Source organism: Pleurodeles waltl, chromosome 6 (assembly GCF_031143425.1).
Source record: "Pleurodeles waltl isolate 20211129_DDA chromosome 6, aPleWal1.hap1.20221129, whole genome shotgun sequence".
In the NCBI taxonomy this organism is placed as follows: Eukaryota; Metazoa; Chordata; class Amphibia; order Caudata; family Salamandridae; genus Pleurodeles; species Pleurodeles waltl.
Window position 1 is genome coordinate 1457377206 of NC_090445.1, and position 21600 is coordinate 1457398805.

A 21600-nucleotide genomic window follows, 5' to 3' on the forward strand; every position below is an offset into this window, starting at 1 on the left:
GCAGCCTTAAATGCACCCCAAACCCAAGAAGGGGTGGACATCTGCAAATAAGAGTCAACCCCCACTAAGGCATTTGTTTCAGCCTTGCTTATCTTCTCTGCATGATTGCCTAACCACTGTTGGGTATTTTCCCTTGGTAAAACCAGTAGCACCACATTTGTCTCTTGCCAGGCCCAGTGATATACGTACCATTTCTATGGAGGGTGCTGCATTACGTACTCAGCTAGCCACCCATCCTTGCATGGCGGGGGCAGTTCCAAACATCCACCAACCAGTTCTGCCTCAAACTACCTACCACAAGGGCCCTATATCTGTATCCTTAATTTTTTATGACATAGGACCCTTAGGGGGTCATTACAATCTTGGCGGGCGGCGTTAAACGGTAACCGCCGTGCGGCCGCATACAACATCCCCGCTGGGCCGGCGGGCGCAAACCTAGTTTACGCCCCCCGGCCCAGCGGGGATGAGGCCGCAACATAGGAGCCGGCTCCTAATGGAGCCGGCGGTGTTGCGGCAGTGTGACGGATGCAGTAGCACCCGTTGCGCTTTTCACTGTCTGCTATGCCCCAAGACTCCCCTTACCGCCAGCCTCTTCCTGGCGGTGCAAACCGCCAGAAACAGGCTGGCGGTAGGGGAGTCATAATCCCCAGGGCAGCACTGCTTGCAGCGCTGCCCTAGAGGATTATCACCGCCGGGGCTAAAACGGCGGGAAACCGCCGGCCCCGGCGGTGCGACTGCGGCACTACCGCTGCGGTCGTAATACGGGTCTCCGTACCGCCAGCCTGTTGGCGGTACGGACGCCACATTATCCCTGACGGTCTCTGAGCGCCAGGGTCGTAATGACCCCCTTAGTGCCTTAATCTTTGCCTCAGGAGTTGCAGAACATGCATGTGAACTCAGTTCACTCCACCTACAGGGAGCCTGGGATTCACATTGGAGCTCCTGAGCGAAACACTGGTGTGGCAACTTCAGCTGGCTTAGAGCTTCATAACATTTTGCTTAGTGCTGGCCACCTGCTACTTGCCTAAAGGCAACCACAACACACTTAATAGGAGCACCATACTTAAACTGGTTGGCTCCCTAGAGGGCTTGGAATTTATAGCATCAAATGACCTTAAATTTGTGGAGTTTAAGCCCCATCCTACAATGCAAGGAAGGGATATATCTGTCACCTCCTGGTCCTCACAGGAAATTGTCACACAGGTCTGGGAGTGCAGAAATATATTTTGTGATTGGGGTATTGAAGTTCTATCCCACCCCACTACAATTGAGTCCTACTTACCCTGTTATCCCCCATAGAGGCGACCTAAGAGGAGCCGCTGGTGAAGAGCAGCAGTGGAACGGCTTTAAACATTTGCAGGCCATCAGCGTTCATATGAACGGCCAATCTTGGCAAATCATCACACACCTCCCCGCCGATCAGGATGATAGCATGGAGCTCCAGCACCCATGGGAACCATGAATCGCATGAAATCTGCACTTGCACTTTACTCATGGAACCTCCAGTGCTGAACCGGGTAATGATGGGTAAAACTAGTTATGAGCACCGTGGGATGATTGCTGGCAGTGCTCTATTCAATTCCACCAAAATGACCACACAAAAAGTGCTTCCTAAGGAGATTATTGTGGATAGCATGGAAATGTCCCATGGGATGTCCAGTCACTTAAGGGGGTTCTTTCGTGTTCATGCTCTTCACCTTGTGATATTGAACTTTCATCCCAGGGTCCACTGAATACTCTTAATAGCATGGAAAATAAGTTGTTGCTTCTTTTCTGGAATTTAGCGGGCCTCAGGACTAAATGCATGTTATGTTATGTTATGCAATGCGTTATAGGTTGATTTCATGGTGTCTTATGGTATTTCCTCTCAGCAAGAAACATGAGCCAGTACACCCTCACACTTGAATTGTTTTGAAACTTTTCATCTTGCTGCTCCTCCATCCCCTTCCGGTAGACCCATGGAAGGTCTGGTATTCTACCTTTCAGCTAAGGTTCATTCAAGAATATCTATTTACAGAGCAGACGCTCCTTTTTTATCAATTGCTCTGCCTTGAATTTTGAGATGGTACAAGGCTGGGCATTTGTTTTTATAATGACATTTCTTCAGTTGATAGATCTAGAGTGCTGTTTGGGTTACACACAGACTTGGCTACCTCGCCCCTATGAGGTGGCAAGAATCTAGACTTGGTTGGTGAGGGGGTGGGAGTGGAGTCCATGTCCATCTATGTTCTCCAGCGCTTCAAGATGTTTGTGGGGTTTTAGATGCAGATGGGTCTCCACGGTCTCACTTAATCATGATGCCCTTGACAATAGTCTTAATTTTCTCATGCCTAAGCAAATATGGGCTTTGCTAACAAACCTAGCAGAAACAAAGTGCCTTTCTTGAATACATTCATGGGTAAAGGAGATGGTTCCCTCAAGGATTTTATTATATTTTCGTGCAACTTGGGCTGAAGTATCAGCAATTTAACTACTCGCGCTAGCCCTTTCAATGATCGCCTGCCACTAGGTTTGTCAATCAACCTCTCTTTTTGGCCATCTATCTATCATCTAGACAAGCTCGTAGCTCACATTTCTGACTATGGCAAGAAAGGCTTGCAGATAAAAAGGGAAACAGTGAATACCAAGACTTTTCTGTCTGAGCTTGTTGATGATAACCTCTTTGTTGGATATCAGTTTGGACAACATGGTGAACCCCACTCACATGATCAAGGCTCTTAAAGTTGCATTTCAAAGAACCAATTACCAGGACTCAGGGAAGCAGAAGGGCTGGTTTGACAAAGAATGTTCAAGCAAACACAAAGCACTTAAGCTTGCTCTTCAGAAACCCCTTAGGCTACCGCAAGAAGTGGCTCAGTTTAGAAAAGCATATGTGACAGCAGTCAAGGCTAGGAAAAATACTCAGAAACTGAAAGCTTAGGAGGATCTTGAGGAATGCTAATCATGACCTTAGGACTTTTGAGGCATCATAAATCAACCCTTCTAATGTGAGACAGATAAGCCTTCCTTGGAAATTGTATTTCTGAGCAGGAACGGGCATCTTTTTTATGGAGGGGTGTATTCTGCGAGCCCAAGGGAAGAAGAAACCAGCGAATGTAAGTCAACTCCCTGTGTATATCTTAGGGACAGTTTCAGCCAAATATCTCCAGACTTATGATGAACTCTTGGAGGCCATTCTAATAAGCCCCAGCTGTAAACCCAGCCCAATTGGGTCCCTTTGGATCTCTTCTTGAACTATGGGCACTATTGGTCACACATTTTTCTGGGCGGCTTGCTGCTCCTGTAAATTTCCAACTTGTTCAGATTCAATCATTGTCCCCATGTTTAAAAAGAGGGACCAAAGGGATGTGAGCTGTTAACACCAATCTCTCTCCTGGACTCTACAGTGAAGATCTTGGGCAGTGCTCTTTTATCGCACCTTGAGTCCTTGGATGAGGATTCCAGAATGCTCTCTGAGTTCAATTTGGGATGCAAAGGGGGTTTTGGACAGAGGACCAATGTCTTAACCTCTCTTGCTGGACAAGTATACTTTCGCCAAGCAGGGCTCTTTATTTTTGGGTTTTATGAACTTATCCAGTGCCTTTGACTGTGTCTTACCTAGTACACTATATAATAAAATGGAAGATGTTGTTGTTGAAAGCTCCTTAGTTAACCCCATTTGAGAGATATATCGGAACACCAGCACCTCAGGGAGGTTCGGCTTGGGAGGAAAATGTCCTATTGCATTCACAGGGGTCCTCGCACCATTTCCCTCCTCTACCTTAACCTCCTGGAGAGAGAATTGGCTGAAACATGCAGGGACTTGCCCCAGATTGGACAGTGTCCCATTCCAGCAGTCCTTATGGGGCGCACCCCTAGCATTTTAGTTCACTTTTCAGACTTCACGAAAGGGTTGGATCTTAAAGTTAACATTAGCAAAACCTTTGCTATGTCCTGCGGTCTTAAACATGTGACCAAACCAAAATTCTTTTTGCATTCTAAACCCATCTAAATGGCAAAGAACTTCAGCTACCTGGCTATGGCCTTTAATACCTCTGGGTCCTGGCATTGGCAGCTGGAAACCAGAAACAGTAAGTTGGTGTGGAGTATTATTGCCCGCTTTCGATTTGCTGTCAAATTAGTAAGGAGACCAGTTCATCATATGCTAGTGATCTGTTTGTCAAAATGCCACGGTGTTGGTACCTCTGGGGCTGGGGTGTAGGGTTTTAACAAAGTAACTGGGCTTCAAACACCCGCAAATGAGTTTGCCAGACACCTGCTTTCACTTTTCTCAATTCACTGCCTCCTTCATTTGTCATTTGGAGTTAATCTCCCTTGAGGGCAAAACATGGATCCACCCTCTCATGCTGTGGCGTTGAGTCAAGAGCAACAAAGCTTTGGTATTAAATAGAGCGATCATTGAAAACTGCCTGACATTTGACCGGGCCTGCATATTCCTTTGCTGAGGGAGAGTAAAGACCTGATTCTAGCTCTGTCCAAGCCAGAGCTGTTTAAAACTCCTTCATCCCTTTCCTTCCTCAGCAAAAGGTCATGGAGTGGCCTGTGTTACAAAAAGTATGGGGCAGTAAGGTGGGCTAAAGTCAGAAACATGCCCTCTGATAAATCTCACATCTCCTGTGAAGGACTGCAGCCATATTTGGTCATCAATGCCAAGAAAAATCAGAACTTCCTCTTAACCAGATTCAGACTCAATCAACTCCTGGTTTTCCCTTACTGTAATAATTGGGAGCGTTACCTTGATTCCTGCAATTCAGTCTCATCACAAAGGACATGTTCTTAGAAGATTTTATTCCAAACCCTGATCATGCACTATGGAAGCAATTTTGACCAAATACTCCTTAAGACATTGCTCACAGACACATTATTTCCTTCAATTCTTAGTCACGAACAAAAAAACTGTGACTGTCTATAACTATCTCAGACTGGAAACAAAGATTAGGAGGTCTGAGGGGCTTAGCTTGGAAGTTACAGCTGGGTCATCCAGTTGTTAACGGCCCACATTATTTTGATATGGTAGCCTTGTGGTGAGCAAAACTGCTAATTCATCATAACATGACTAGTGACGGCACCTACTGGACAAATCAGAAGGGTGATCGTCATTAAACATTTTAAAACACTAACCCATTTCTAAGGTAGTCAGGAATCTTCCATTCACTTCCACAGCAACAGCAGCCTGGAGGCGTAAAATACAATATGAAACATTCTTAAACAAAGAATCTTACACTAGTGTGCTAGCAAGCATGCATCAGAAATCCCAGCAGAAGTATCCTTCGGAAGGATACATCAGGAACACATTGGAAACATTCATTCACAATTAAAACTCTCCAAGGAAAATAACCATTTGGGTCACAGTGTCTTGTTCTCTGCACATATAGTGGGGAGAGAAGACTCACAGGGGGACATTGATTGGAGGGGAGGGCAATGAGCAGGAGCAGGATGAGCAAAACACTAGAAATAGAATTAATCTTAATAAAATGGTATCTTCACGAAAATGTGGCACAATTAAGTTACATTAATATTCACACTTAAAAACACAATTAAATTGTTTTAAGCACAACATCGTTTATTCATTAGTTACGACTATATTCATCATCAAATTGAAACAGTGTGCACAAATTATTTGTTACTTAAACTTGCACGATTGAAATAACTTTAACACCTTCTCTTCCAAACAACATAAACATGTAATCTATTAACTGTTATATCAGATAGCGAGTCCTGCAGATGCGCTCCATTTCTATTTTATAGTGGTCATTTGTCCTATAAAAACTACAAAGCATTTTACCAACTAAGGCCCTGGTTTAGTACTCGGTGGAATGGTTACTCCATCACAACAGTGACAGATATCCTGCCTGCCGAAATCTAAACCCTGTAGGATAGGATGGGATTTAGGTTTTGGCAGATGGGATTTCCGTCACTGTTGTGACGGAGTAACCAATCCACTGAGTTGTAAATCAGGCCCTATGTATCTGCAAGCTGCCTTTGTGCTGAGAATGTTGAAACCTTTTGTTCATAATGATTACCTTGCAATATATTGACCACTGATATTGAGACCATGAAGCAATCCTAAAATTAGTGCAACAAGAAAAAAACTGTTGTGTTTAACAAAATGCAAAAAAAAACTTTTCACAAAAATGTACAACTGTGTTTTGCATATCATCCTTGTTTTTCAGAAAGGCAATCCTGTCTGATGTTTCTTGCTCACAGAATTGTGATGGCAACAGTCCTTATATTGTTTTCCTGTCCTCACTGGAGTTCCAAAATTGCATAATATCTTCCACCCATATGCTTTGTAAAATAAACATGAATGTCACCAAGGTTTATGCCACAGTGTAAATTCCATGATGAAAAAAATCAAATGTCTTAGAAAACGTCTGCCAGACTGTACCTTATTTATTTCATGTACTTAGGGGCATATTTATACTCCGTTTGCGCCGAATTAGCGTCGTTTTTTTCGACGCAAATTCGGTGCAAAACCAATGCCATATTTATACTTTGGCGTTAGACGCGTCTAGCGCCAAAGTATGAGGAAAGAGCGTAATTTTTTTGCGTGAACGCCTTCCTTGCGTTAATGAGATGCAAGGTAGGCGTTCCCGTCCAAAAAAATGACTGCGACACAAATGCGTCGTATTTATACTCCCGGGCAAAAATCACGCCCGGGAGTAGGTGGGGCAAAAAACCCCGCATTTGCGCCTCTTTTTAACGCCTGGGTCAGGGCAGGCGTTAAGGGACCTGTGGGCTCAAAATGAGCCCACAGCTGCCCTCCCATGCCCCCAGGGACCCCCCCTGCCACCCTTGCCCACCCCAGGAGGACACCCAAGGATGGAGGGACCCATCCCAGGGACATTCAGGTAAGTATAATTTTTTATTTATTGTATATTTGTTTTTGGCATAGGGGGGCCTGATTTGTGCCCCCCTACATGCCTCAATGCCCACTGACCATGCCCAGGGGACATAAGTCCCCTGGGCATGGCCATTGGGCAAGGGGGCATGACTCCTGTCTTTACTAAGACAGGAGTCATGTAAATGGCGTCTGGGCGTCGTTAAAAATGGCGCAAATCGGGTGGAGGCGATTTTTTAGCGTCAACCTGACTTGCACCATTTTTAAGACGCCCTAACGCCATTTTCCCTAACGCCGGCGCTGCCTGGTGTACGTGTTTTTTTTCCACGCACACCAGGCAGCGCCGGTCTGCTAGCGCCGGCTAACGCCATTCAATAAATACGGCGCCCGCATGGCGCTTCAGAATGGCGTTAGCCGGCGCTAAACTTTTTGACGCTAAACTGCGTTAGCGCAGTTTAGCGTCAAAAAGTATAAATACGGGCCTTAATTTCCTGCTTTGTTTTTGATTGCTCATTCATGAAATTCACGTGGACATAGAAGATGAACACGAGGAACAAGGAAAGGTTTGCCAATTTCGAGCTCTTTGGAAATTCACTTCTTTAGGATGTATGAACTTTTGGATTTATGTTAAACCTTGAAGGAAGCATAGTGGTCATATTTTTAGCTGGACCAGAAACAGGATGTAGTTATTTTGCAGAAATGTTGTTGTACTGCAGGATGGACTCAAATTATCCAAGAAAAGAGTTATTTGGGATGAAAAGGTCTCTACTTCCTTTTATTGTATATCATTTTTAGATCAGGTTTTGAGAATAAATGCTTTACATGTCAAAGTAGCAGATCTGGTTGGAATTTGATATGACAACATGCTCTGATTCTCAGCTTAGTTTACTGCCATTTGGTTTCAATCCTGAGTTTTAGTTTTTGTCAACTACTGTTTGTTGCATGTGTAGCAGAGAGAGAACAGGCATTTATTATCTAAATTCTTTATATTTTTGATCCCTATATGAGTTCATTTTATTTGGGTCTGAGGAACAAAGATCATGCAGTACCTCTGATTCTTGAAGTTACGTAAATCTCAAGTTTCATGCGGGAAACTGTTGTACAACTCTGCTTTGTATCCTCACCTGAAACTGAGTTATCGGTTAAAATAGAGTCGTTCATAACTTGCCGCCTAAGGGGGACACTAGAATTCGGTGACAAATCTATAATGTCAGTTTTTTGATTTTGACTGTGGCAAAATGTGTCATTTACTTTTAGAAAATATTTTATGTACTTGTATAATGTTGCCATTATTTTGAAAGTGCATAAAAATGGCACATGGTGGTATGTATATTTCTGCAGAAGATATGCGAAGAAGCCTCTTGTCGAGTGGAGGCAGGCGAGACTGTACATGCTTAGTTCACGCCAGTAAGGCTCCACAACATCCTAAAGACAGCTATTCTCAAAACATGGTGGTCCCAAAAGACTTTGGATTCCCCCTTTGCTCCCACTTTCAGTAGGGAACATGAGGTCTAGAAAAAACTTCACTGGAAGTGCTGGAAGTGAAGATTCGGGAACAACAACTACAGTGCAATAAAGTGACCATAGTGTCCAGATAAATGTAATTCTGAAATCTGCGATGTATTAAAACAGGCCTAACCCTTTTAACAAGCTAGCCTTTATGACAGTGTAGGAAATGTTATCAATGGGGTAACCATTAAAGTGTATCAGGAATAAAGTCAGGCAATTTTCTCAGTGTCATTATACGTTTTTACTGCAAGACTAGGCTATTTGGGGTAGTCAAGAGAAGAGATATACGTACAGTTACGAATGTTCCAATAGAAAATATTCCCAAATGATTGATACATTTTGCTATCAAAATGTGTCCTTTGCATTATAATTTGTGGAAAGATATCAATAATGTTTAGTCAGAAATATATATTATTTCTAAATATATAACATTATTTCTAAATTTACCAATGTGTTGGGCATTTTGTAGGCATTCATCAATACAGAATATTCATATAAATAGTTTGTAGTACATTATGGTGGTCAAGCAGCGCTGCCCTGGGGATTATGACCCCCCTACCGCCAGCCTGTTTCTGGCGGTTTGCACCGCCAGAAAGAGGCTGGCGGTAAGGGGTGTCCTGGGGCCCCTGGGGGCCCCTGCACTGCCTATGCCACTGGCACATGGGCAGTGCTGGGGCCCCCTAACAGGGCCCCGGCCAGCTTTTCACTGTCTGCATAGCAGACAGTGAAAAGCACGACGGGTGCAACTGCACCCGTCGCACGGTTGCAACACCGCCGGCTCCATTAGGAGCCGGCTCCTATGTTGCGGCCTCATTCCCGCTGGGCCGGCGGGCGCAAACTTGGTTTGCGCCCGCCAGCCCAGCAGGAATGTCATAATGGGGGCCGCGTGAGTGCGGCCGCATTGGCGGCCGCACGGCGGTTACCGCCTGGCGGACGGCGGTAGCCACCCGCCAAGGTCGTAATGACCCCCTATGTATCATATGATAACATCACAAATATAATGGTCATATGTGTTACATTAAGCACCTTTTCAAATTAAAGTATTTTCTGACAAAGAAATCATAATGCTAAGAAAAAACATGGTTGGTGAGTCACAGTGGTCGTGGTGCCGATCACATTAAGCAATTATATATGCAAATATAAAACCTAAGAATCTATCAATGTGCCCTAATATAGCTATGTTTTAAAACTGTAGGTAAATATGTTTAATTTCCTTTTTGTTGAATTGAATTTTTTTTTCCATGACAAACAAACAAAGTGGCTTATTTACAAGCCACTTGCTCCGCCGTAGCGGCACTTTATTTGTGATGCTGATGCAGCGCAAGTAGCCTCCTGCACCGTGCCACATTTTCAAACTGGCACAAAGGGACCATTGCGCCAGTTTGTACAGCCCTGTGCTACCTTATAACTGTGCTAGGTATAACGTCTGCAGGGTGGGCGTTCCCACGTTAAAAGGCATGCTGAACTGGTGCAGTGAAGTTTACTACATTTCAATGCATCGTTCTGCGACTTTGCTGTGTCAAAAATGTAACACCTGCCAGAAGCAGCCGTTAAACTGACTCAAGGCTTTTCTACATGGGAGCCTTCCATGCTTTGCTGGAGTAGCATCATTTTTTTTATGCTAGTCTAGCAACGCATCAGTTTAGCACCACAGATGTGTCAGAATTTCCGATGCATCTGTGGAAACGTGCGCCATGGAGCGCTGTATCATAAATACAGCGCTACCATGGTGTCGTTAAGGGGTTGACGGCTGGCACAAGAAAACTGGTGCATCGATTCTGATGCACCAGTTTCTTGTAAATGAGGCCCTAAGTACATGATTGAGTTACAGCGGCATATATAATTATATAATACATGGGAGCCAGCAATCCCTATATTTAACCCTGTCTCTAATTTCTTTATTACACGCTACTTGTGACATCTGTAGTCAGCTCTGATAAAGAAATGATGGAGCTGATCAACTGTACTAACTTATTACAGTAGAGTTCTGACATCTCAATCCCTGCTACCAGAGACAGCAGCTAAAGGGGCACAACACAGAGCACATGCAAGGCTGCAGTTTAAAAAACAAATAGATAAACTGGCTTTTAAACCTTCTGCTCTATTTTTCTATTCTAGGTGAACTGTTATAAAGAGATGGGATATATTTATGGCGACATGTTTACATTGTGCATGCTTCAGGTACTTATAGAAAATATAGATTTCTCTGCATGTTTCTACACATTCTTAGCTACAGTTTTTTCCTTAAATCTGACTTGTATTCAATAGATTCTAATATTTTTTGCAACAAATGTCTAAATATTTTTGGTGTGTTTGTTTGTAGATTAGAGATCTTCTTTTATTCTTCATATTTGCAAAATACACATAGGATTTAAGAGGGTTGTGCGGAAGGTGATGGTATGACCATGTATTATGAGGAGTAAAGTAGCTTGGAGTTCCATGACCCGTATAGTCATAAAACTTGTCAGTACCTTGCAATTTCCTCATAACTTAAGCAGGGTTTACTTTAGCCCATGTATAAATATTTGTAAGGACAATGACAAAGTGCTTTGCGATTTTTGAACTTGGTTTTATTATGTGTTTTATGAGCAAGTTTGACATAATATAGACATGAAATCGAGCCTGTCCAAGAATATATATTCCATGAGATCTCTCAGGTAAATAATGGGAAGGGTCGGTAGTCAAAATATATTGAACCTGTAGTTAGAAGGATAACCAGATGTCTTCGTGAATAAATCTCCCTGACCACCAGGAACTGACATTTATGGAAGAAATACATTTTTTAGATGCAGTTTGGGCTGAGGCGCAATAGCACAAATCTGCTTTTGTTCAGTGGTAACGTCCATGTAGGATCTGTTCAGTTCTTTTTTTGAGGCAGAAGACTTAGATTTTCTTTACATCTTGAAAAGAAACCCATGAATATTAAGTCTACCTGTAAATTAAAAATCTCCTTACACTTTTTGAAAATGTATGGATCATGGTTCACTTAAACAGGAGGCGGTATGAGAAAGAGTCTGAATTGTATCTCAAAGCCTGGGTTCAGCTCTACACGAGTCCTCAGTGAAATTTGTTTAAAAAATCTTCATGTGGGATAAATCATGTACAGGTGAATATCATATCCAATTGGCAAGAGTCTTCACTGGCCAACTACCTGTGGATTATTCACTCCATTATGAGTCACAGATATTTTCTACAGAGAATTCCAAGACTGCAGGCCAGCTCAGTAAAAGTTAAATTAAATGGCGATTGGTCCCTGGCACATTTGCTTATCTAAGCATGACTCTCATATTAACACATCAGTTGGTCTCAGCTGGTTCTCCCTGCTGGGAACGATTCAAACCAAGTTTTTTGAGAAATAATTGGTTGCAGTAGATGATCCAGGATAAATGTTGTCAAATCAGGTTGGTTGTAAAACTAAGGCACTGCAGAAATGAGTTTGAAAAAGCTTCAATGCTTCTGAATCAACTTAATGTCATTTAGATTTTCTTGGTATCTGTTACCAGTTAACAACAACTAGTATTGTAGTGGACCTGGCATCAATGCACTTGGTATTTGTGTCTACATGCAAGGGCTCCATGTTTCAAAGAATGTGTCTACTGATTTTGCCAGGAGACCATGTGGGTTAAGGTGATTACTAGTAGCTTCCATTTTGGTTTGGTGGCCCTGAACTTCCAAAAACAGATAATTATACTGTATCAGTCATGTAATGGTCACCTAAAGATTGGCAGCATGGTGGCACTTAAGCTCAGTGTGCCAAACACTAGATGAATTGGCGTTCTGAGACATGGCATGAGAAAGAGATGCTCTAACCCTTGACTGAGTCGCATCCACCCCCTTTTAACTGTTATTCCCTTCTCATGTCTCTACCTGTGCTAACTGCACTCATTCTGTTGCAGATAAGGTGTCAGAGAATCTCAAAATAGTTGTTTTATTACCCACCAATTATCATGTAATATATTCTGTTAATTCAGGGTATTTCTTCATTGGAGGTACTTATAAGCAAAAATCTAACCTCAAAGGCAGCAGAGTTAATTCCCCCTCTGGCATTTCCCCCTCACAATTGCATGCTTCCCCTACTGTTGCACAGACTGGAGTGGGAATAGTAAAGCTAGAGGGAGAACTGTTTTGACAAAGATTTATCAGGTGGAAAAGTGGAGCAGGCAAGCCTAGTGGATGAATGGATCCTTTAGAAAGGAAGGCTCACTGCTGATTAGATGAGGGGGGAGAGGTAAAACAACACATAATTGGCTCAGGTGCACATCTCGGTTGTCTGATTTTTGTGATAGGAAGGACGAGCTTCACAGGACAAATTTCAAAGTCAAAACTAAAACGATGTATTAAAAATGTAAGCATACTGAAGGCAAACATAATTAGATTTAAATCAGCATCAATAATGCATTAAATAAAGCCGACTGTGAGAGGTAATAAGTACATAAGACCACCCTTTAAAACATTTAAATAACAAGAACCAAAGTATAGCTCAGCAAAGGACTACAATAAATCTGCCCTGTTCAAATGTCCAGGGAAGTCTAAGTGTAAGGCAGTAGCTGAATGATATAGATATTGCGTAAGTTGCAAGGCAAAAAAGTCTAAGTATAAATCAAATAACTGTGAACCGAAAGGGCGCCTGAGGGATGACCCAAAGGGGTTCTACCTCCATTTGATAGCTGGTGCTATTAACTGCCACAAGCTAACACATAGGAGTCTTGAGAGAGATTGATAGACTCATTTCTATAATTATATGCATAGAATGTTAATTGCTAAATCTTGTTTTGCTGATGCACCTCTGTATGCCTATCTACTTTTGCTGTCACACAAAACTGCTGTATGTTTATCTGTTTTTGAAAAATGCTAATGAACTTTTTTTTAAAGTATAAATCAAATAGACGGACTAAAATGGAGTATGCACAGTTCAGAATTTGTGAATGGTCTGACACACATCCCAAAAGGGGCACTCTTTATAGGTTTTTATACAGTGAAAGGCACACTCTTGACATGGTGAGACGACATGGGGCTGACAACAAATCAGCATTCGTATCAACATGATAGATGAAACAAGAAACATTTAGGAGCACCTACTTTGCATGCATAATTAAATATATATGAAATGTGAAATAATAATGTGAAATTTGTACAAAAAGTGACAACAATACACAATGCAATACTTAAAGCAGACCCAGACAAAGAGCCTTGATTATGTTGCAACTACAGGAGTACTAAGCACATTGCGTCCTTCTCAAAGAATACAAATTAACACATTTCAGCTCAGCAAAATAATCAGCACCCTAACATTAATTCTATATTGCTTTTGTCTGCAAAGGAGAAACACGGAAAGAAAACATGCATGTAGGCAATCTCTGTTACAAACCAATGAATTGTGCATTCATCTTCATCAGTTTTAAAATGGATTTTAGTGTGAGCTGGGCTGTCAAGCACTCACCTGAGGTTCCTGCAAGAGTGAGTTGAGAAGTACACAGTAAAGTCCCAACTCCCTCACTAGGCACCAGCGGCTGGGCTAGTTTACATCTAGGTAAATCCGCCCACAGGGGAAAAGGGAAGTGGATGAAAGAAAAAAGGCATTGCTCTGGATTCGGAAGTTCGGAACAACAATGGTAAGATCTGCACTGCTTCTTCCTGTCAGGAAAATAAAAGATCGTTTTAGTCCTAGCCACAGGAGAATGTTCCCTTTAATTACCCCGGTGATAAGGGTAGTACCTGTTGATTCACATGGATAATCTCATAGAATTTTTCCCAAGAGAACTACTGGAATTGGCAAAACTAGAATAACAAAATCTTGATAAGTTATTGGAGTCTTGGATTCAAGCAGACAGATTTTAGTGTACAAAAAAGCATACATATCATAGACTGTGGGATTAGTCAGAAATCTGTAAATCAAATTCGTAACCATAATACAATGTTCAAGGTAAAGTTGCAGAGCAGTTATAAACAAATACATACATAAAGAACTTACAATGATTACATAATGAGTTAAACGTCACTCATGCAGCAAGAATCCAACTATACTGCAGCTCACTTCCAGTTATAATAATATGAACATAAGGAAATGCTCAATAACAAGAATGGTTCCTACAAAACTAAAGTTCCCAAAATAACACTTGTTATCTCTTTTGTTCACAGAGTTATGCAGGGTTAAGACAAAAAACATCAGAGGTATGCAGCTCATTGTGCTCAAATTGTGAAGTTAAGTAACAAAAATTATAAGGGGAGCGTGCGCTCTACCACCTTAGAGTATTGAATGCCTTTTTAATTCCTTTTCTTATATTGTAGGTATATGCGGAAGAGAATCCTTCCGGAAGCCTGACACAAACCGGGTACGCCAGGAGTCCAAAAGACGATGCTAATGAGGAACTGAAGCCAACCGCCAAAGACGCCGATGATCAAAGAGCACAGGTGGGTAAAAAAGTGTGGGGCGAGGAACACTGGAATGCCAAGTGCTGCACTTCTGCCATGCACATCTAAATAGCTTCTTAACTCAACATGGCTGCATACTTTTGTGCAACCAGGTTAGAAGGAGTGTCCTTCTTTAGTTTTATGGCCCGAACATCAAGCGAGAGACTCTGTGGCAATTCAGACTTCAGTTTCCAGGTAAGGGAGGCTCAACACAGGCAAGGTCCCAGTAGTGCCACCTTGAGGCCTAGTCATTTCCAATTGCAATCCACTTGTGTTAACCTGGGCACATTTAAATAAATCATTATTTTCTATTTACTGAAAATGCTCTAACAAAGTTACCAAAAGGCATAAAAGATAGCAGATTGAAGGGTAGTCTGCCAAGAGATGCCGAAGAAAGGTGTGCTTACTGTGTTAGTCAATCGAGGGTTGAAGCCTACTACAGGTCAAATGAGGAGTTTGCATTCTTACACCATGGATGTAAATAAGAGCTGAAACCAATGGAGTGTTTGGGTTTTTTGTACCTAATATGCAGAAATCCCCTCTTAGATCTAAGAGAGGGATTACTTGTCATTCATGGTTTGTATTCACTTGAAGTGGATGCACAGACCCCTTTCAAAATAAAGGACGAGCTTAGGCATGGCTGATTCTAAGTGGAATATGTTAATATGATAAAGTCCCATCAAGTGTTCATTAGACACATACTTCATAATTCTTAAAATAATAATCAGTATATTGTACAATGTCGACAACATCAAAAAGAAAAAGAGATAAAAAAGAGATAAGGGTATGAACTAAATGGTGTATGGACAAAATATAATTGTAAAAATATCGGGACACAAAAATATGAGATATAAAATATTGTGTTACACAAATATCGTGATGCGGAAATATCGTTGACAAGAATATCATTTTCTGAGTTAATATTATTTTTAATAATATAGATGTTTTTAATATCATTTGTTCTAATATAGTGGTTAAAAACACAGTTTTTTAGTTACTTCAATGTGTTGTCCTTGAAACATACATTTAATGTGTTGCTATTGCTTATATAAAGTTGTTTATATAAAGTTTTTTTTTTTTTTTAAATTGCCTGTAACTTTAAATGATTTTGAATTTTTTATTGTAATGTTTTTATAGTATTTTATAGTGTTGTAATGGGTGGTTGGATTTATGAGGGGAGGTGGTAGGAAGTTAAGTTAATAATAATTATGAATTATTTAATATATTTATTTAAATAATTTAAGCTGTTTACTTAATTTCATGATTGCTAATTATTATGCAATGTATGTAATATTGCTTTATTTTTTGTATATGTTATTTGCACACTGTTTGTAGGGAAATAGGGTGGGAAAATAATTAAGTAATCCTTAATTAGCAATTCATTTTTTGATTGTTAATTCATATTTAATTGATTTTAGTTACTACTTGTTTGGAAAACGTATTTTTACTTATATTTTAGTTCTGGGCTGCTAGGTTTGTAGTAGCTTAGCGTGGGAAGTTTAGCTACAATTGTAAAATAATTTATTATTAATTTTTGATACTGTAATACTGATTTATTTTACTGATATTTTAGTTGCAGGATGCTAGATTTATTATTCTTACATTATTTATTTAATTGAATTTTAAATATTTACATTTTGGGATACTTCTTTATTTTACTGATATTTTAGTTTTGGGCTGCTCGGCTTGTAGGGGCCTAGACTATGAGGTTAATTAGGTAATAATTAGCAATTAATTAGTAATTGTTAACTAACTATTTAATTGATTTTTAATACGTAAATTATGGAATGCTTATTTTTAAGTTACATTTTAGGTGCGGACTGCAATGTTTGTAGGGGTATAGTGTGGGAATTTAATTCATTATTAAATAATTATTGACTGATAATTATTTTATTGAATGGTAATTATGTGAATTGAGTACTTATTTTTTCATTATTTATTACAGTTAAATATATATATATATATATTATATATATATATATATATATATATATATATATATATATATTCTAAGTTAATTAATAATTTTTACATTAAGAATGTAATTTTTTTTATATTTATGGTGTTACTTATATATGCTTTGTGTTTCAAGTGACGTACTTTCCCTATTCTTTTTTAGACTGCAGTAGTAATAGCAAAATGAACCTCTTTGCAGTTCAACACTTTCACTAATGTTGCACTGTTTGGAATGGGAATAGTATCTCATCCCTATCATTCCCCGGTAGTGATAAGAAACCTCAGATTTTTAAAAGAAATTCACTGGTAAAGTCCCATGGCGATATGCCATAATTTCCTTTCATCTTACTATTTTATACCATCTTAAAATCTGTTTTATTGTATGTAAGTGTTTCTAATTACGAACTCAGGGCCTGATTACAAGTGTGTCAGTCCTCGAACTGCCACACTCACGATGGCTGTTGAACTGCTACAGTTGTGGCGGCCTGACTGCCATATTATGAGGTAGCGGCAGCCCCACCAACCTACCGTTGTCTCCGCCAGGATCTTTGATCCCGACAGGCTGAAGGTGGGGCAGCGCTGAAGTCAGCTCCGCCCTACTGATTATGACCTGGTTCTCCGCCAGCCTGGTGGTTTCACCACCATAAAAAGGCTGCCTAAGAACAAGTGCAGGGGGCTGTACAGGTGGGGTCTGTTGTAATTGGTGTTCCCTGAACTCTAGTCACTGTTGTACTCAGAAAGAGGTAGCAGCTATGACACATGTGGCATTTTTATATTACCTCACTATTGCTGGTGTGCTTACAACTTAAAATATCCCCTAGCAGAAAAAGGAATAGCAAGACCCATCTGTTAATTAAAGACCGGGCCAGATCCCGCTTCGATGATATATGTGGATCTCAACAGCAGTTTCTAGAACAGTCTGTTTCATGATTGAAACGTAGGTTAAAGAAACATTTATGCCGTTATGTGGCTCATTTGACCAGACTCCTTTGCAGATGAATTTGGCTGCTCTCAGGGACCACTTGGATGACAGTAGGATACTCATATTTTTGCATGACATCAGGTATCGGAATCTGTCTGCTTTCTCTATCAGCCCTGTACTCTTTTATGTGAGCAGGCTTCAACTTGTGAAGGCTGGAATTTTAGCAACGCATCTCTAATAGGTCACCTGGCCGTTCTGGGATTCTGCTAAGCAGGTAGCATTATCTGGTTGCTTTTTTCATTGCTGTGTGAGGTTCCGTGACATGATTGAAAATTCAGGCTCATGTGTTCCATTGATCACCTGATTGTTTGAGAGTGATCTTTCATACACTGTGCCATTATTCATGCAGATCAGTCGCTTTAGAATGATTTTTATATCACAACAACATATCCAAATGTTTGTGTTTTGGAAATACTGTCACCAGGCTCATTATCTATCCACATTTGTTGCTTCTCATTGGTCCTTAAATACAACACTTGCATGAGATCCATAGATACTGTCAAACAACAATATGCTGTGACTAAAGCGCAGAACTTGGGGGTGGCTGCCCTGAAAATGTTATATATAACTGTTATTTCTCAGAAATCCCACAGCGGACATTGCCTGATGTCTTGGGAGTACAGTCATGAGTTTTACCCCAAGCAGTGAACTTAGGTCCACATTATAAACCCAGGGCAAACACTTGTTTGCACAGAGATCCGGATTACTATTTATCTGATAATTATTATACCCCCACAGTTTTCAACTGATAGATTCCGCCGATCAAACCGCCTGGAGTTTATTGGGGAAAAAGGCCCGTACAAAAGGCAAAACGTGGAATTCGGACTGTTAAATATCAATTATGCATTTTAATGCCTCTGTGGCTAGTTGGAAAATTAGAATATGAAGTATTCACCACAAATGGGAAACGCATCACTCCCAGACAGTGGCATTTATCATTGCGGTAGTCATAAATTCCTCATCATATTCTGACTAACGTTTCTGGTGGCCCTAGTTTATATCTGTCTTGAAAATGAAGGCTGTAGAACTCATTTGGGTAAAGGGAACTATCAGTAACCATGGGCAATTCTGTTCATGTAGACTCAGTGTGCTCCTTCTCATCATAAAACTAGTCACCATTCAGTCCTTGGTCTGTGATCACCAGTGCACCAGGGTATGGAAGCTGGTGACAGGCCCAACTTAGGCATTCACATAAGAGCTTCAAATGAAACATGAGAATATATCACAGTGGTTAACAAGAAAGAGAAGGTACCTAGGCCGTCTTCAGTGACTTGTATGGTCTGGTTAGCTCTTCACTCATGTTATTTACATTTTATCCTGGGATTTAACCACAGGGTAGCACCATGGTTTACCATTTGTCGTCAGGAGTGAATATGGTTCGAATCCTTGAATCTCAAAATGTAAATGCATGTAGCTACCTACTGCAACGAGTATGTATGATTTTCTAGTGCGTTTGCCTAGGTATTGCATCAACCTGTATCTACACAATATTATTTTAGCAGGCTCTATTTTATGCAGTAAGACATGTAAGTGGTTTTGTTGTGCCCCCTTTAGTCTTTTAAACGTTCATTTGTAAATGAACAAAGCAGGTGGTAGCTTCAGGAACACTCACAAATCTTGCATGGAATAAACAAGAATATCTACATCAGGATCAATAGGATTTCAGATGCACTTTTTTTTTAAAACTTAAATGGACCTTGACTTTTAATGAAGTGGAATACCTGTGGCATTGACTAACACTGATGCAATATGGTTTGGCATTCCCAGAGAATGAATGAGGAAAGGGAAGTTTGCCATAGATATCAACAATAACTTAGAAGGACTGCCTTCAATGACAACATCTCATAACAGTGTTAGATAGTGGTTTATTAGTTGGGGTGGGCAGTCGCCTACCTCAAAGAATCATACCTCTATCCAACAGGGTGAACCCAAATTTCATGAAATTAACCTAAGCTTAACCTTCTGGTAGCTATAGCACAGAGCAGAAAGGCTTAAAGTATATGTAAAGCAATTATGTAGTACCAAAACAGTAAAAAGGTAAGAAGATCATGTAATAAGAATTCCAAACTGAATTAGGCATATAGATTACTTATAATAAACAAAATGGCACCAAAACAACAAAAATCCAATAAGGGAAACAGGAGATGTGTGTTTTTTAAAGCTTTAAATGAGATATGCACCAAAAAGTGCCACGCTGCAATGATAGTTTGTGGGCATGGTAAGCAGAGTCTAGGCACATTGTTTTTATTTTTTTAATTTATTTATCAGTTTTATAAAATGGCAAGTAATGTACAGTCAACAAATGAACATTAATAAAACGTGTTCCAGAGAAAATCAAGGGATCACACGGTATTGCACATAGGCTAAACACATGTAGCTTTAAATTTATATCAAAATGTGTAGAGATAGCTTCCATTCACTAGGAAGAGATTGGGATAAACTTTAATCCGTCAAAGTACTTATCTGACACTAAGCAAACTATCACAACTTAACATACTCCATGTCTGCACTAACATATCTCAAAAACACACACACCACTTGTAAACAGCAGCCATACCAGGGAGACAAGTCCTTCATCATACATGCCCACATCGCACAACACAAAAAAAAACCATACCACAACAAACACAACACAACGCCATGACACGAACATTGCATCTACACACACATACCCATCACACAGCAGACAACCATCCCTTGAGGGACAACAGTACGGCACACAACTCACATACTGCAAAAAACACCATATGGAGCAGCAAGCAAGCCAAAGACACACAAATACATGCAGGCAACCAATGTCAGCCAGGAATAACAGAAAGCTAGGGAAAGAAGTGAAGGACACAGGTTTAGCCTACAAACCAAAAACTGGTTGGGTTTAGTCAATAAACTTTTTGTAGTAAAAGGCCCTAGGCCAGTCCAAATATATTTGGACCAAAGGCAAACTGTTGGGTCCCTACTTGACTTCTGACTGCCAGGTAACCTTGGTAGGGGCATCAAGGGGGCAGGCAGGCACCTCAGGGATTATCAGGGATGGGGGAGGGAGGACTGAGGGGGTTTTTTTTTTAGGCTTGGGGGATCCTTCTTGGGAGGGGTGTGATTCTTTTTTGGCAGGGGAGGGGCATGGGTGCTTGCGGGGGTAGGGGAGGTCTTGGACGTGGAAGGGATGGCCTTGGAGAGGGTCAAGGTCCTTTTGGATGTGGAGGGGGGAGAACAGGGGTAAAGTCAAACTCACACAGGAAAAGTTTCTTAGATAGATGGGGATGGGAATCAGAAAGGGGTTGGGATTTGGAGGATGAAGGAGTGGTTGTCTGACTTGTAGACGTTGATGTCTTGGGTGCATGCTTGTGCGATGCATGCTTGCGTGTGGTGGGTGTCTGGTGGGTGGGTGAGGAAGTGCGTTTATGTGTCTTGGTCTGAGGGGGTGGAGGTGCGGGGGATGCTGTGGTGGGTGGGTGTCTGTTGGGGTGGGGACTGCAGGTATAGTCGATGGGCTTCATCTAGGTGTGTCTATGGTTGTGGTGTCTTTGGGTGTGGTGACAGGGTGGATGTCTGAGGGTCTGCTGGGGTGGTGTCTGTGGGTAGGATGGGTGTGGTGGCTTTACCATTGACTGTTGTGGTGGTGTCTGTAGGGATGCCAGATGTCATGTCTGTGATGCTGGGGGTGGGGAGGGTGTCAGGGCAAGTCATGACTGTTGCTGTGTCTGTGGGTGGATGTTGTTTATGTGCGCACCGATGTGTCTTGTGGTGATTGTGTTTGTGTGCACTACTCTAGTCTGTTGAGGTGGATGCATGCAATTCTCTCTGTGTGCTTTGGGTAGGTTGGGAAAGGGGTGATTTGAACTGGGAAGAGGAATGTGGAGGGGGACGGAAGACAAGGGGTGACTGGCTGCCAACAGTGTGA

At 41.2% G+C, this 21600-nt stretch overlaps 1 protein-coding gene across 2 annotated transcripts in view; it reads left to right on the forward strand.

Annotated features, from left to right (window-relative positions):
• The window catches only part of TMEM26 (transmembrane protein 26), a 451963-nt gene that overhangs the window by 181056 nt on the left and 249307 nt on the right, over positions 1 to 21600 (forward strand). The window contains exons 2-3 of one of the 2 annotated variants that reach the window (XM_069240918.1): positions 14489 to 14521; positions 14639 to 14761. The exons of the other annotated variant lie outside the window; for it this stretch is intronic. Coding sequence (XP_069097019.1) covers positions 14745 to 14761 — 17 coding nt within the window. The 5' untranslated portion in view covers positions 14489 to 14521; positions 14639 to 14744. The remainder of the gene's footprint in view (positions 1 to 14488; positions 14522 to 14638; positions 14762 to 21600) is intronic. 2 annotated transcript variants of the gene reach the window in all.